A 13,953-nucleotide genomic window follows, 5' to 3' on the forward strand; every position below is an offset into this window, starting at 1 on the left:
CTGCAGCTCATGGCACAGCTCAGGCTCCCTCCCTGGTACAGTGGGAAAGTAAAGCAGGAAAAAGCTGAATCTCTGGTTTGGTTCACTGAAACCAAGGGTTTTAAGCTCCTTTATTCACAGCTGTGGAAGGGTGGTAGTGGTGAGCACAGCTAAATTGCAACCCCAAATCCCCTGAGAGCCAGGATTTCACTGCCTGCAAATATATTCATTGACCCACTTAGAAAGGCAGTGAAATGGAGTCAAAGTATGACTCAATCTGAGCTGTCAGAGGGTAGTGTTAGCTGGAGATTCAAGCCAAAGGACAAAGGGAGGGTCACTTCCAGCAGAACCTCAACCTAGGCTTTAGACAAGCTGCCAGCTGAAGAAGGCAGCCCTGAGCCCAAAATACAGAGATGCTGCAGCTCAGACATGAGAGCATATGGCTCTGCCTGCAGCTCCAAGACACAAGCTGCATCTGAAGTTAGCTGCTTCTCCCACACCTTCTGAATAACCTTTAGGATCAGCAGCTGAAGGAGAGGAATTCTGAGCTCACAAGCAGGAAAAAGAGAACTTTCTAGCAACTGCTGTCCCTGGGGGCTCCATCCATCACTGAGGGATGCTTGCATGTTTGTGAGGAGGAACTGCAGCCCTGCTGTGTGGGGCTGCTCCCAATTCAGCATGGGCTAGAAGCTCCTGCAACAGTGCAGGGTAGGCCCTGGCCAGTTTTCCTCAGCTGTGCCTTCATTTCCTGGCTGGGGCAAGGATGGCAGTGGTGGCAGCCAGGCTGGGGGGCACTCACAGCCTCCAGAGCAGCTCAGGAGCTGTGTGAGCACTGGGTGAGGCCAGCACACTGTGGGAGCAGGCTGTGTGACTCAGGAGCAGCTCAGCCCTCTCTGTCTGCTGTGCTGAACACTGCACATGTGCTACAGCCTTGTGGAGCACACAGCTTGGCCTCAAAGTCTCCCAAACACATCCTGTTTCCAAGGCACATTCAATCCCTCCCCCAGGCTGGATTTCTGGCCAAGTTATGGGCCTGGAAATCCTCCTGGTTCCTGCCCAAGCAGGCATCAGCACAACCTGAGAAGCGATCACAAACCCCTTCTGACATGGCATTGGCAAACTGAGGCTCTTCCCCCAGAGCTGCCCCAACACATCAGCTCAGACAATGGAAGCCACAGATAAGGAAATCCCTCAGTTCAAGTCCTCACAGCTGCAACATGGCCAACATTTCTGCCTTTTCACACACAGCCTGCAGGCTCAAGGGGCAGCCTGCAGGCCTCAGCATTCCCAGGGACTCCCCAGAGGAGCTGATGGCACCTACCTCGATCTGCATCTTTAGGTGAGTCTTGAAGTTGGAGAGGAGAGTGAGGAATATGGACAGGGAGAGCTCAAAAACCTCTGGAACCGAGGAGACTCCATTCTTTGACAGTGCAACACAAAGGTACTGCTTAATAGCATTAATGAACATCTCATTAGTCCTGAAGACAGGGCCTGCATTCTGCAGGATGGACAGCAGCAGCTGCAGCGAGAGGATCTTGGACCGCAGCTCGTGAGACCTAGAGAGAGAAGGCAGCAGATCAGCCACCAGCAGCCAAAGCCTGATGAAAGCCAGGGCACACCCCAGGGACCTGGCCATGTGCTCATGGAACAAACCCCAGGGTGACACAACCTGCTGGGCAAAGTCACCAGGAGATGTTGATGGTGCAGGCTGAAGCGCTCACTCTCCAGCCAAGGATGACCTTTGCCAGCTCCTCTCCTCCAGGGCACAGCAGCAAGCCCCTGGCCAGAGGATGCAGGCAGCACTCCTTCCTTTCAAGGGATCTTTGGAGGATCACATCTCACACACCAGCCCACATCCAAACCCTGACTATGCAGAGGTGGGAATTCCTCTCTCTGTTTCCACCAGGATGGAAGTAGAAGGACCATCAAGTCAGGCTGCACTGCCTGCCCTCCCTCCTCCCCACAGGACCACCTCTTTCCACACTGCTCCAAGAGCAGCTAAGGCACATTCTGTGTCCATTTCAAACATGGCAACATCAAAGCCAGGCAGCTACAGTGCTGCCAAGTGCTCCAGAGCAGCACCACTCTGCCCTCGGACTGAAGTCAGGACCCAAGTCAGAACAGTGCTGCTGTTTATGCTTTAACACAACAGAACCAACAGCCAAAACCCCAGCCCCACAGGAGGAGGTCTGCAGCTATGGAAGTCTCCTGCACTTTAAGCAGCAGTCTGGGTGGGACCATCCTCTCCTCAGACTCCTGAGGTGCCTTCCCACCTCTGCCCATCTGCAGGAGGCTGCAGCTCTTCTGGGGCAGGTGCAGACACAAACAGCTTTCCCAGCAAGGCAGGCACAGGCTCCACGGCACAGCCACTCGCTGGCAGAGGACAGTTATGAAACAGAAGGCACAAGGACAGCCCAGCCTGGGACAGCCCAGCCTGTGAGGAGCACACCAAGCTGATGAAATGGCCCAAACCAGCTCTCTGGGATGCTCCTCAGGAAAAGCCCAGGCTGTGGACACTGCAACCATTCCAACCTCCTCTGATGCAAAAGGCTTGGGGCCTGCATGGAGTGCAGACAGCACTTTGCTCTGAGATGTGGAGTCCACATCTGCAGAGGATCTCAGTCCTTGCCTGCCTCCCCCAGCTGCCAGCTCACAGCTGAGGCCTTACCAATTCTGCATTCCAAACCAGCCAAAGAAAGGCTTGGTCTTTAAATCTCTCTTGTTTGACCAAGGAGGTTGTCAGAAGTGTCTAAGTTGTGCAAAGAATGAAACAGCCTCAGGAATGGATCATGACCAGGGTCAGCTCCCAGTGAGGAGCATGTACAGAGACAAACAGATTGGGTGCATGGAGCAGATGTGCACTGGGCCAGAGATGGGAGAGATGGGGGGGAATGAAGAGCAACAGTTAGGAACTGAGGTTATCACTTAGCAGCAGAGCTGCATAACCCAGCCCCAAAATACCTGAAGGTGATTATAAGCCCTTCTGAAAAGCATCATCAAGAGCAGCTGGGAAGAAGATGCTGTACTGAGGGGCAGCAGAGGTGTCAGGAAGCACCTGCACAGGTAGCTTCCATTTAACACACACAACATGCAGGGAAAGACAGAAGGGCTCTGCAGGCTCCAGGCTCTTTTCCCCTCCCATGTTTGTTTCCAAACAGAGCTCTCACAAACACTGCTTCCATTCTGAATTCCAACAGGTTCATTGTTCCACTCACTTGGGATCTGGTGGTCCATCTGAGAGGGGCTTCATGGAGAGTTTACACAGTGACCTGAATACAAGGAAGGCATCCTTTTGTAAAATGTGGGAAAACTTAGCACCAGGAGTAGGTCCTGAAGAATTTCCAGATTCCTAAAGAAGTTAACATAGTTCAGTATTCCATCCTGCACTGGCAGGGTGTGCAGGGCAATCCCCACCTCCTAGCAACAAGAAGTCCACAGTTACACAAACACAGCCCAGGCTCTGCAGCTCTGAGCCCTCAAGACTAAACCAAACCACCAGACCCTGCAGCCTAGCTAAAGAGAACAAAGCCAAGCTGCCCCTCAGGAAAAAGAGCTACAGGCTGTACCCAAACCAGGGAGGGCAGGTTTCAAGAAGGAACCTTGCAGTGGATTGCCTGCAGCCATGTCCACTCAATGAGCAGCTTAAAACCCACCCAAGCTGACATTTCAACAGGGTGCCAACAGTGGCAGGAGGGCTTTGGGACAAATTCTATGGGACACCCAACCTGGCCTTGAACACCTCCAAGGCAGAGGCCATCCACAGCCTCCCTGGGCAGCCTGTCCCAGTGTCTCCCCACCCCCACTGCTGAGAATTTCTTCCTGATCTCCACTCTCAACCTGCCCTCTCCCAGCTTCAATCCACTCCCCCTCATCCTGTCACTCCAAGCCCTCGTCAGAAGTCCCTCCCCAGCTCTGCTGCAGCCCCCTTCAGGTACTGGCAAGCCTCTCTAAGGCCTCCCTGGAGCCTTCTCCAGGCAAACATGAGCAGTGGCAGCCCTCTCCTCAGTGCCTGTGACTGTTCAGCTGTACCTGAGTATCATTGGAAGAGACAGAAAGCCTGTCATCAGGTAAGGATGGTGTGTAAGCAACAGAGATTGGAGTGCCTGGAATCCCATTGGCCTGAATGTTCTCGCTGTCACTGCCGTCCTCCAGCGTGGTGCCATCACCACCTGCACTGTCAGCACTGCCCTCCACATCTGCCAGACAGAGACCCACAGTTACAACAGAAGTGGTACAGCAGAAGGCAAACTCAGGAGAGCTTTCAAATCTCCCCTGGACATGCTAGACCAGCCATAAGCAAAGCCCAGCAGAGGCAGTGAAGGCAGCAGTTCCCTGGCACCATGGAGCTGAAAAATGCCAAGCCCTCTGCACTCCCACTGATGAGAAGCACCAGCTAGCAAAGGACCTCATTTGCTGTTTCCAGGTCCTTTGTTCTATCAAGCTTGAGGGGGGAAAGAAGTCACTGCTGGGCTGTACACTTGCCAGCAGAGACAGCCCTGTTAGGGGAGAGCTCCCCTGGAAACAAACCACAACCAAGACCAACCCAAGAGTCTGCTCTGCAGAGAGCACTGATCTGCAGCAGAGGCAGTGGGAATTCATGCCTCAGTCCTGGCCATTTTGCTGCTGAATAATGCACAGCTCAGGCCAGACAAGTGAGGCTGTCTCCTGCAGCATGCAAATAAGGACATTTTTTGTTGAATAGTCCTAGAATCCCAGAATGGTTGGGCTGGAAGGGACCCAAAAGCTCACCTACCCCAACCCCTGCCATGGGCAGGGACACCTCCCACCCAGGTTGCTGGAGGCCTCATCCAGGCTGGCCTTGAACACCTCCAGAGAGGGGGTAGCCACAACCTCCCTGGGCAACCTGTGCCAGTGTCTCCCCACCCTCACTGGAAACAATTTCTTCCAGTCTCAATCTGCCCTCCTCGAGCCTCAATCCATTCCTCCTCATCCTATCATTCCCAGCCTCTGCAAAAAGTCCCTTCCCAGCTCTCCTGTAGCTCCCTCCAGGTACTGGAAGCTGCTCTAAGCTCTCCCTGGAGCCTTCTCTTCTGCAGGCTGAACAGCCCCAGCTCTCCCAGCCTGTGCCCACAGGTGAGGTTCTCCAGCTCTCTGAGCATCTTCCTGGCTCCTCTGGACCTGCTCCAGCAGCTCCAGATCCTTGCTTTGCTGGGGTGAACTGCTGAAAACCAAATGGGGTCAAGAAGCAGAAGAGAGTCAGTGGCAGAGTACCTCCAACCACTATGTTCACCATCTCCTGCACAATGCTCTCCACAATCTCCTGTGCCTTCTCCTCACACTCGTTGCTGTCTCCATCGTATGCTCCTCCATCAGCTTTGGAAAGAGCTGCAGAAAGAGAACAAACCCAAGCAAGAGTTGGTAAGAGACTCAGAAACAAGGGAGGTGCTTTAATTGCATTTAAGACCTCAATTCCAGATCTATTAATAGGAGAGCCTGTGTTCAAAAGGCATCTTTGTAGGCCCTGGAAATAGTACCTGCAGAATAAAAGCCCTGCAGAGGTCAGCCTAGAGATGGAGATGGATGCACAGCCCTGGGCCAGTGAGCCACAGCAAGGCTGGCTTTCCACAGGCATTAAACACTGACAGTGCCCTGGGTTTGAGAGGCTGTTCTCAAAGCCCTTCATGACATCACACAGGCACAAAGAGGAATCTGCCACAGTGACTGCAGAGCAATGGGCTGAAGGCTTCCCAGGGCTGAGAGGGACAAAAGGCCTTCTGCATTAGTCAGCCACCTGAAAATATCTGCCTGGCTCCACACCAGGGAGAGGCAGCAAGAGACAATCCTCCAGCCCTTCCTTTTACAGCCCCTCTCCCTCCCTCCCTCCCTCCCTCCAGCAGAAATAGACACTGATTACTGTCTGCTGCTGTGGCTTGGTCAGCTTCTGTCTGCTCGTTTTCAGCACTGGAAACATCAGATCCATTTTCTGCCTCCAGCTCCTCCTGCAGGGCCTTGTCCACATCGTTTGTGCTGGGCTCCAGCTCGCTCTCCTGCTCCTTGGACAGCTGCTCAGGCTGTGCTGGGATGTGCCTCAGCTGAGGTGACTCAGGCTCATGATGGCTTACTGGAGACTGCTGTAGATGGTGCTGCTGTCTGTGCCTCTCCTTTTCCATCTGTTTGGCTTCCTGAAGCTGCACAAACATTGCAGTCACCCCAGAGTGTCAGCAGCTGAAGGACTCAGGGAGCTGTGCACAGGCTGTGTGCATGAGTTCACACAGAGGGCAGCTGCTGGCCCTGCTCAGGGCCTTCCTAGGGCCCCAACAGTTCAGAAACCCCATCCCTAGCATCCCTGCACATCATATTCTTCTATCACAGCACAATCCACTCTGGAGCTAACCAACCTTCAGTGGGGAAGAGGGATGACTACACTACACAGTGCAGGCCCTGCAAAGGGGTTCAGCCAGGAGATGGGGCAGGGGCACCATGGAGAAACACCACTTGAAAGCTTTCACAAAGAGTAATCACTGGAGACCTCACAAGTTCTGTTACCAGCAGGTGGTATCAAGAGAGAGACCAAAACACAACCCCAAACTAATAGGAAGCTGCTGGGGAAACCACAGGCAGGAGTTCAAACTGAACCAAGCAGCACTTCCAAAGCACTGCAGAGGAGCCTCAGGAAGAAGCCATCACACCTAGAGCTGCAAGACCAAGGCTGGTTCAGCTCTGTGCTGCTGGAGCTGCAATCCCCAGAGAGGGAGGGATTCTGTAACTTGTCTAATGGATTACAGCAACAGTCCCTGAAGTCAAGCCAGAGCAAGAGTCCCTCCAGCTGCTGCCTTGAGGTTTTCTGGCCCTGCAGACCCAGGGTTCGGAGTTCTGTGTTTTTCATGGCTGTTATTTTGGCTGCTATGGTCTCAGTCCTTTCACTATTCCACTTAAAGCTTTCTTTGCTGCCTCTTTTGGGGTGCCAGGTCTGAGCAGATAGCTCAGTGGGCTCCTTCTGGCCTTTGGGGTTTGTTTGGGCTGTTTCATTTGTTTGCAGCATGGATTGCTTCAGTGTTTCTCATCAGCACAACACTAACCCAGACAGGCAGTGTGGCATTTCCTGACACTATGGCAGCAGAAGCTTCCACTGAATGCAGAGGGGACACTACAAGAAGTTCAAATCCTCTGCAGCACTCCCCCCACACCTCAACCTCCCCATTCTACACCCACCTCAGAGTGCAAAGCACAGCAGCTGCAGTGTAAGCTATCAGACAGACTTGTTTCCTTGCCCAGGAGCTAGGACAGCCCCACAGCTCCCCTGATGGCCAGGGCTGGCTGGGCTGCAGGGCTGGGCTCTGGGCAGATACTCACTGCTTGATTCTCCATCCGTGCAAAGATGACATTCAGCATCTGTGTCAGGGTGGCCTTGGCTGTGGTCTGGTTGATGAGGTTCTTGCTGGCTAGGTAGATGTTGTAGCACGTCCTGACAGCCTGCAGCACGGTGCCCTCGTGGATCTCGATGTGCTGCGACGTCACCGCCGTCAGCAGGGCCTGCACAAACACACACTGCTGGGCTGCCCAGCCTGGCTGCCCGGCCCAGCCCAGCCCAGCCTGGCTGCCCTGCTCTGCCCAGCCTGGCTGCCCTGCCCGGCCCAGCCCAGCCTGGCTGCCCTGCCCGGCCCAGCCCAGCCCAGCCTGGCCTGGCTGCCCTGCCCGGCCCAGCCCAGCCTGGCTGCCCTGCCCGGCCCAGCCCAGCCCAGCCTGGCCTGGCTGCCCTGCCCGGCCCTGCCCAGCCTGGCTGCCCTGCCCGGCCCTGCCCAGCCTGCCTGCCCAGCCCAGCCCAGCCTGGCCTGGCTGCCCTGCCCGGCCCAGCCCAGCCTGCCTGCCCTGCCCTGCCCTGCCCAGCCTGCCTGCCCAGCCCGGCCCAGCCTGGCTGCCCAGCCCGGCCCAGCCTGGCTGCCCGGCCCAGCCCAGCCTGGCTGCCCTGCCCTGCCCAGCCTGGCTGCCCTGCCCTGCCCAGCCCAGCCCAGCCCAGCCTGCCTGCCCAGCCCGGCCCAGCCTGCACATGAATGCACTGCAGAGCTGGACTCTTCTGAAGATACACAGGGCACTGAGCTGAGGCTCCATGAAGTGCCCCAGTGCAGCTGCAGCAGAGCACCACACAGCAGGAGCAGTGGGTGGGTTTAATCGAGCCACCAAGGAAACTCCTGTGTCATGGCACAGCAGCAAGAAGTATCTGAGTTATCAGACTTGTAGTGAACAAAAGGCATCCCAGAATTTCCTAGACACAAAAGATGACACCAGAGCAGCTGTTACAGCCTGGAGAACAACCCAAAGGGTCCCAAAGGTGTTTCACAAGTATGAAGGTGAAGAACAAGAGTCACATCAGGCAGTTGGCAGGGGGACAGCTGCCCCCCCAGGCACTCCTTGGGTAGCTGCCCTCTGCAGAAACTCCTCCCTTCTGGTCAAGCTACCCTCTGCTGCTCCACCCAACAGCAAGGAAGCCTGGCAAAGTCCAGGAAGCTGCCCAAGTCCTGTCACCAAAGTGACCTTGGAGAGCTTTGCCTGTGCTGGTTGGGAAAAGATTGGATCAGTAACTCCTGAAATGCAGCCAGGCAGAGCCCAGGCACAGACAGGCAGCTGCCCTCCCCAACCACTCCTGGCTGGAGCCTGGGCAGCCAGCACCCAGATTTGCTTGAGCTTTCTTTCTCCCAACCCCAGAAAGCAGCAGCCAGCCACACACAGGCCATCAGCTGAAGCACCACTCACCATGTCTCCCTCCTGCTGCCTAGCATTCAGGACACTACCAGCAAGGGGCAGGGGGATCCAACCTCCCCCTCTTTGATCCAGCTGTGCCATCCACAAAGTTATCCCTTTGTGTCACCTGTCCCCTTGTGAAGTTCTTGATCACCCCAATTTAACACCTCCAAGCCCAATGCTAGCTTCCTTCTCAGTTCAGTGAAGACTTCCAGAGGATTTTCCCCACTTTCCAGTATCAGGAGAGAAATCCTGCTGGCAGAGAAAGGTGACAGGGCTCCAGACTGGCTCTCTGCTCTGCTGATTGCCTCAGCAGCCTGCATTGCCCAAGCTCCTTCCCCAGGCTTGTTGTGACTGCCAGAGCTCATTTCTTTTCACACCACCTGATAAGAGCTTGTGGAGGCACAGAAATGTTTATGCAGACACAGAGCCAGACCCCCCCCCAGGAACGCAAATTCCCTGAGCAGCCACCTCTCCCTGGCTGGCCAAGGAATCATCCTGCCTGCAGGGCAGCCCCTTGCAGCCACAAACCTCCCCCAGCCCCTTGAGACAGCAAACCTCACTGGCTACTAACCCTGCTGGCACTGAGGAGCATTTCCAACTCTGATCTGCTAACTCCTTTCATGCTCAGTTTGATTCAGAAGCATCCTCAGCCTATGACTCATGCCTGCTTCACCTCCCAGTGCCATGGCTCTTGCTCTACTGTCACAGCCCAGCAGGATCACACAACCCCAACCAGCTACACAGCAACAATGCAGGTCCTGGGGAGGTGGAAGAACACCAGCTCTGCCTTCCCCCCAGCCCTGCACTTACTGCTCACCTTGCAGCAGCTCTGGGGCATGAAGCCACCTCTGCTGCTTTGATGGCAACACATTAGCACAGCTGAAACCACAGCAGACCTCCCCAGCTGCTTTTCTGCTGCATGGGGCTTGTGTATGTATCTCAGAAGTGATTTCAGGTCATTCAGAGCATGGTGCCGTGGCAGGACAACAGCTGGGAGCAAAACCTGGACAGAAAAATGGCCCTCTGCAGAGGTCAGCACAGTGAGCTACTGACTCTGGAATCACAGCATCAAGTTGCTCTTCCATCATGGCAAAGATTTGCTGCTCCAGGCTTCTTGCAGCTGAGCTCCCACTGCTCCTGGTCACACTTAGCTCATCTGTTTCCATCCACCCTTCAACCAGAGGAGGAGGAGAACAAACTGCCCTCTCTGGGAGGACACAAGGCAGAGCCTGCAAGACAGGCTGGCACCCCAGGCCACAAACACAGCCACTCTCATCCCTCACAGCTCCCTGCAGCTGCCTTTCACCATGCACTCACAGCCACCCAGAGCCCACTGGGTGTCATTCCCCCTTGGTGCCTCACTTCTCTCAGCTGGCACAGCCATCCCCTGCAACAAACCCCCATCCTTGATGGGTGCAATCACAAAGCTGCCACAGCTCACCCCAGAAACACTGAGTTGTACAACCCTCACACAGGCCATGGGAAGAAGCCTCAGCCCTCCTGCAAGCAGGAGTGTGGCCCAGCAGCAGAGAAGTGCCATGGCAACAGCTGACTGCCAGGGCTAATTGCAGCTCATCAAGTAATTCCAAACTGGATTTCAAAATCTGCTGCTTAATTACCATCTTCCCTACTGGGAGGGCAGGATCATCTGACAGCAGCTCCTCACAATTACAGAGCTCCACTCAGCTGCTGTGAATGAAGTTTCACCCAGCGGCCTGGGCACCAGACCTGAGGTCACAGCCAGGAATGCACCCAAACAGCAGTGGGGGAGAGCAGGGAAAGAAGCATGAGCTAACAAGTGCCCATCTCCAAGAGGAGGCAGGAAGCAGTGCAGAATCACCATGCCACCAGCAATCAGACAGCAGTGTCTGCTGCTGCCACACTGCAAGTGCTGGAACAGGGACTGCATTACCTTTATTATCTGCAGCTGAACCCCTTCGTCTGTCTGGGGGCCTTGAAAGCAGCCACATATTGTCTCAATAATTCTATCAATTAACTTCTTGCCTGGAGCTGTGCTGTCAGGAGCATTCCCTGTCAAGTGTCCATAGGCTATAAGTTTCTGTGGAGAAAGGGAAGAAAAACCCAAGCACATCAGCAAAGGCTTCAAACCCAAGTCAGCTTCCCATGATGATCAACAAATCCACTCTGTGGCTGTAACCTGCAGGGCATACCCAAACCAGGGCATCCTACCCCAAATCTCACCCAGGAGCTTCTAACTGCCTTCCAGCCTGGTTCAGTCTTCACTGGAGTCAATGCAAAGTTTGTCAGCAAGCTTGGCATTAAAGCTTTTCTGCATAGTTAAGAGCAGTTTAAGCCAGACAGGACTCTCAGGCCTAGCTCACATCACAGCAGGCCTCCAGGGGAGTCAGCACACCACCAGACAGAGCAGCTGCAAATGCTTTCTACTTCAGCTGCTAGCAGGCTCCTGCTTTGAAGAGCTCACAGATTCATAGAATGGGTTGGGCTGGAAGGGACCTTCAAGATCATCCAGCTCCAACCCCCTGCCATGGGCAGGGACACCTCCACCAGCCCAGGCTGCTCAAGGCCTCATCCAGCCTGGCCTTGAGCACTGCAAGGGCTGAAGCCTCCACAACTTCTCTGGGCAACCTGCTCCAGTGTCTCACCAAGGTGATAAAGGGCAGGAAGTGCACTGCATAATGCTGGAGTGCTGTGGCAGCTCAGCACAGGGACACCTGAAACACCAGAGATGGCAACAGGCTGCTGCCCCTTGGCCCAAGCACGGAGCTGGGGCAACACAGGCACAAACATGGTGCCCCCCAACCCCTGCCCACTGTGAGGGAGGCTGTGAGCTGCTGTGTGTGCAACAGCAGAGGCAGGGGCTGCAGAGGCAGGCGGGCAGCAGGGCCCCAGTACAGACCTGTAAACAGTCTAGGGAGGTGCTGACGATGCGCGGGCAGCGCGACTGGCAGGCCAGCTCAAAGGGCAGGAAGTACTTGTCTGCTTCGATGAAGCTGCTCTTGGACTTCACGGGTGGGAGGGTGCTGGAGCCAGGCTTTGCTTCTCCATGAGGGGGACTGGAGAGAAGGACAGCGTTAGAGCAGGGCAGGCGAGGATCACACAGCCGGCAGCGCCGCGGCGGTAGGGAGGACACAGTGAGAAGCGAAGGTGAGGCGGAGTCCTGGCTCTGGAGTTCAGCACCATGACCTTCCCTGACCTTGGGCCCTAACTGCCCCTCCCTGGCCAGGCACCAGCCAGCCCCCTCAGAGCTATCTCCTGCCGTTCTCCCAGGCTCTGTGCCCTGCCCCCTCGCAGCCAGTCACTGTGGCAGCGCTTTTAGCCCCTTCCCAAACACCCCCAGGCTCACAAAGACCCTGAGAAAGCTCCTCAGAGAGAGCCCCACTGCAGGGAGAGCTCCTCAGCAGGCACCCCACTGCAGGTTAAGTGTGCAAGCAGCCTGGGAAGGGGAGAGCCCCAGCACCCACCAGAATCAGCCACCACTTACCTCTGCTTTTCTGTTTCAGCCTTGATTTCCTCTGCAAGAAGAAACAAAGGCAGAGTTACGGCAAGGCCATCAGCACACACGGGAGGTTAACTGTGAATGAGCACAAAGCAGAGCTGGGCAGGCAGACCAGCACTGCCTTGAAGCAGCAAAGACACTTCTCTGAGCAGCCCTGTAAGAGCTGCTGCTCTCCCCCTGCCCTGGCTGCAGGGCCAGACAAACCATGGGCAAGTTCCACACCCCAGGTGTCCAGCAGTCCTCAGCAGCTGGCAGCCAAAGGGATGTCTGCTCCCTCCCAGCTGAGGATGCTGCATCCATTGGCTGGCTGGGACATGGGCTCCTGACCCACAGGAAGCAGCAGCTCTTCCTCCCTCCCAGCATCCTCACACCTTCCACTGTTCTACCTCCCACCTTTGCACTCTCATCCTCAGGATGCTCTGAGGTCTGCTCTGCTTAGCACTGACTTGTTTGGCTCCTGAGCTAAGAGAATGTTACCAGACTCAGCCTGCTGGTGTCTTCCTGCCCTGTCAGATCATCTCTGAGTTAAGTCTCTGCTTTGCAAACTTGCAAAGGTTACCCAAGCAATCACAAAGCCCAGGCAGAGCTGCTCAGAGCCCTCACTGTGCTGCTGAGAGGCTAACCACTCATCACTGCTCCTTACAGTGCTACAGGGAACTGTCTTCAGGCTCAGCCACAACAGCTCACTTTGAGAGGGATCTTCTGTCAGCCAGGGGAGCACAGCACAGCTCCAGGGAAGAGCCTCACCAAGTGACTCCAATGGCACTGCTGTTCTGAGCAGCACTGCACCGGGCTGGGAAACTGAGTCTGCAGCTTCCAACCTCTGCTAAACAAAACAGAGGTTCCTGCAGTGGCTGACAAAGGGTTTAGGAGACCAAAGTACTGTAAATGGCAGAGAAGCACCTGACAGGAACGAGGCAGAGAGCTGGCTGCAACTTTCCTTTTACCCCTGGGACCCCAGCAATCCTGATCTCCTTTGCTGTGATTGCTGCTGCTGCTCTGCAGGCCAAGGCACAAGTTAATCACAGCACAATTTCATGGTCATGCAGCAGCCCCAGCCAGCAGGAAACACACAGGAACCCAACAGGTAGGATCAGAGCAAAGCAGATTACAGCAGAGGTAGCTAACAACTCTCTTGCTGGATAAACACCTTGCCAAAGCCAGCTGAGCACCACACTGACAGAGTCTTAATGAGACAAGGCAATCCCTGCCAGACTTTGGTGTGAGGCTGCTGGAGCCTGGAGCAGGCTGCCCAGAGAGGTTGGAGTCTCCTCCTCTGGAGAACTTCCCACCCCCCTGGGCATTGTGCTCCTGGGCAAGCTGCTGTGGTGCCCTGCTGGAGCAAGGCTTGGACTGGGTGATCCCCCAGGGGTCAGACTCTCATGCAGTGCTCCAAGATGGAAAGAGCTTCTAGGAGAAAAACCAAACTAGTTCCCAGATTCTTCTCCCTTTAACAGCCAGTAACCAGCTCAGCTCAGCTGCAATGTCACTGCAGAGAGCTGCTAGGATCACAGCTGAGCACCAAGGTCAAACTGGGCCAAGCAGGTGCTGTGGCCAACACTCTCACCTAGTCCATGATGCTGATCAAACTCCAACTAACTCACTGTTAGCTCCATTAATCTGATTGAAAGGCTACTTTAAACCTTAATTACACTGCAGGGTGTGGCTAATTGAAGCCTGGGTAGGACTGGGTTATTCCCTTGGCTCCTATGCCAACAGCCCCTCTAGAGCTGCAAGAGATCGTCTCCTGCAGGACCCCTTCCTCTCTGCTTACCTACCCATGCCCCAACAGC

General features: G+C 55.3%; 1 protein-coding gene across 1 annotated transcript in view; it reads right to left on the reverse strand.

The window, feature by feature from the left end:
- The window catches only part of ARFGEF1 (ADP ribosylation factor guanine nucleotide exchange factor 1), a 48,412-nt gene that overhangs the window by 22,099 nt on the left and 12,360 nt on the right, over window positions 1–13,953 (reverse strand). The window contains exons 2-10 of the mRNA XM_068162511.1: window positions 12,146–12,176; window positions 11,561–11,717; window positions 10,595–10,741; window positions 7,294–7,473; window positions 5,855–6,128; window positions 5,212–5,325; window positions 4,009–4,175; window positions 3,195–3,328; window positions 1,301–1,535 (exon numbers count right to left, since the gene is read on the reverse strand). Coding sequence (XP_068018612.1) covers window positions 1,301–1,535; window positions 3,195–3,328; window positions 4,009–4,175; window positions 5,212–5,325; window positions 5,855–6,128; window positions 7,294–7,473; window positions 10,595–10,741; window positions 11,561–11,717; window positions 12,146–12,176 — 1,439 coding nt within the window. The remainder of the gene's footprint in view (window positions 1–1,300; window positions 1,536–3,194; window positions 3,329–4,008; window positions 4,176–5,211; window positions 5,326–5,854; window positions 6,129–7,293; window positions 7,474–10,594; window positions 10,742–11,560; window positions 11,718–12,145; window positions 12,177–13,953) is intronic.

The sequence above is a fragment of the Melanerpes formicivorus genome, unplaced genomic scaffold (assembly GCF_026170545.1).
Source record: "Melanerpes formicivorus ecotype bairdi unplaced genomic scaffold, bMelFor1.0.p_v2 SCAF_65, whole genome shotgun sequence".
NCBI lineage: Eukaryota > Metazoa > Chordata > Aves > Piciformes > Picidae > Melanerpes > Melanerpes formicivorus.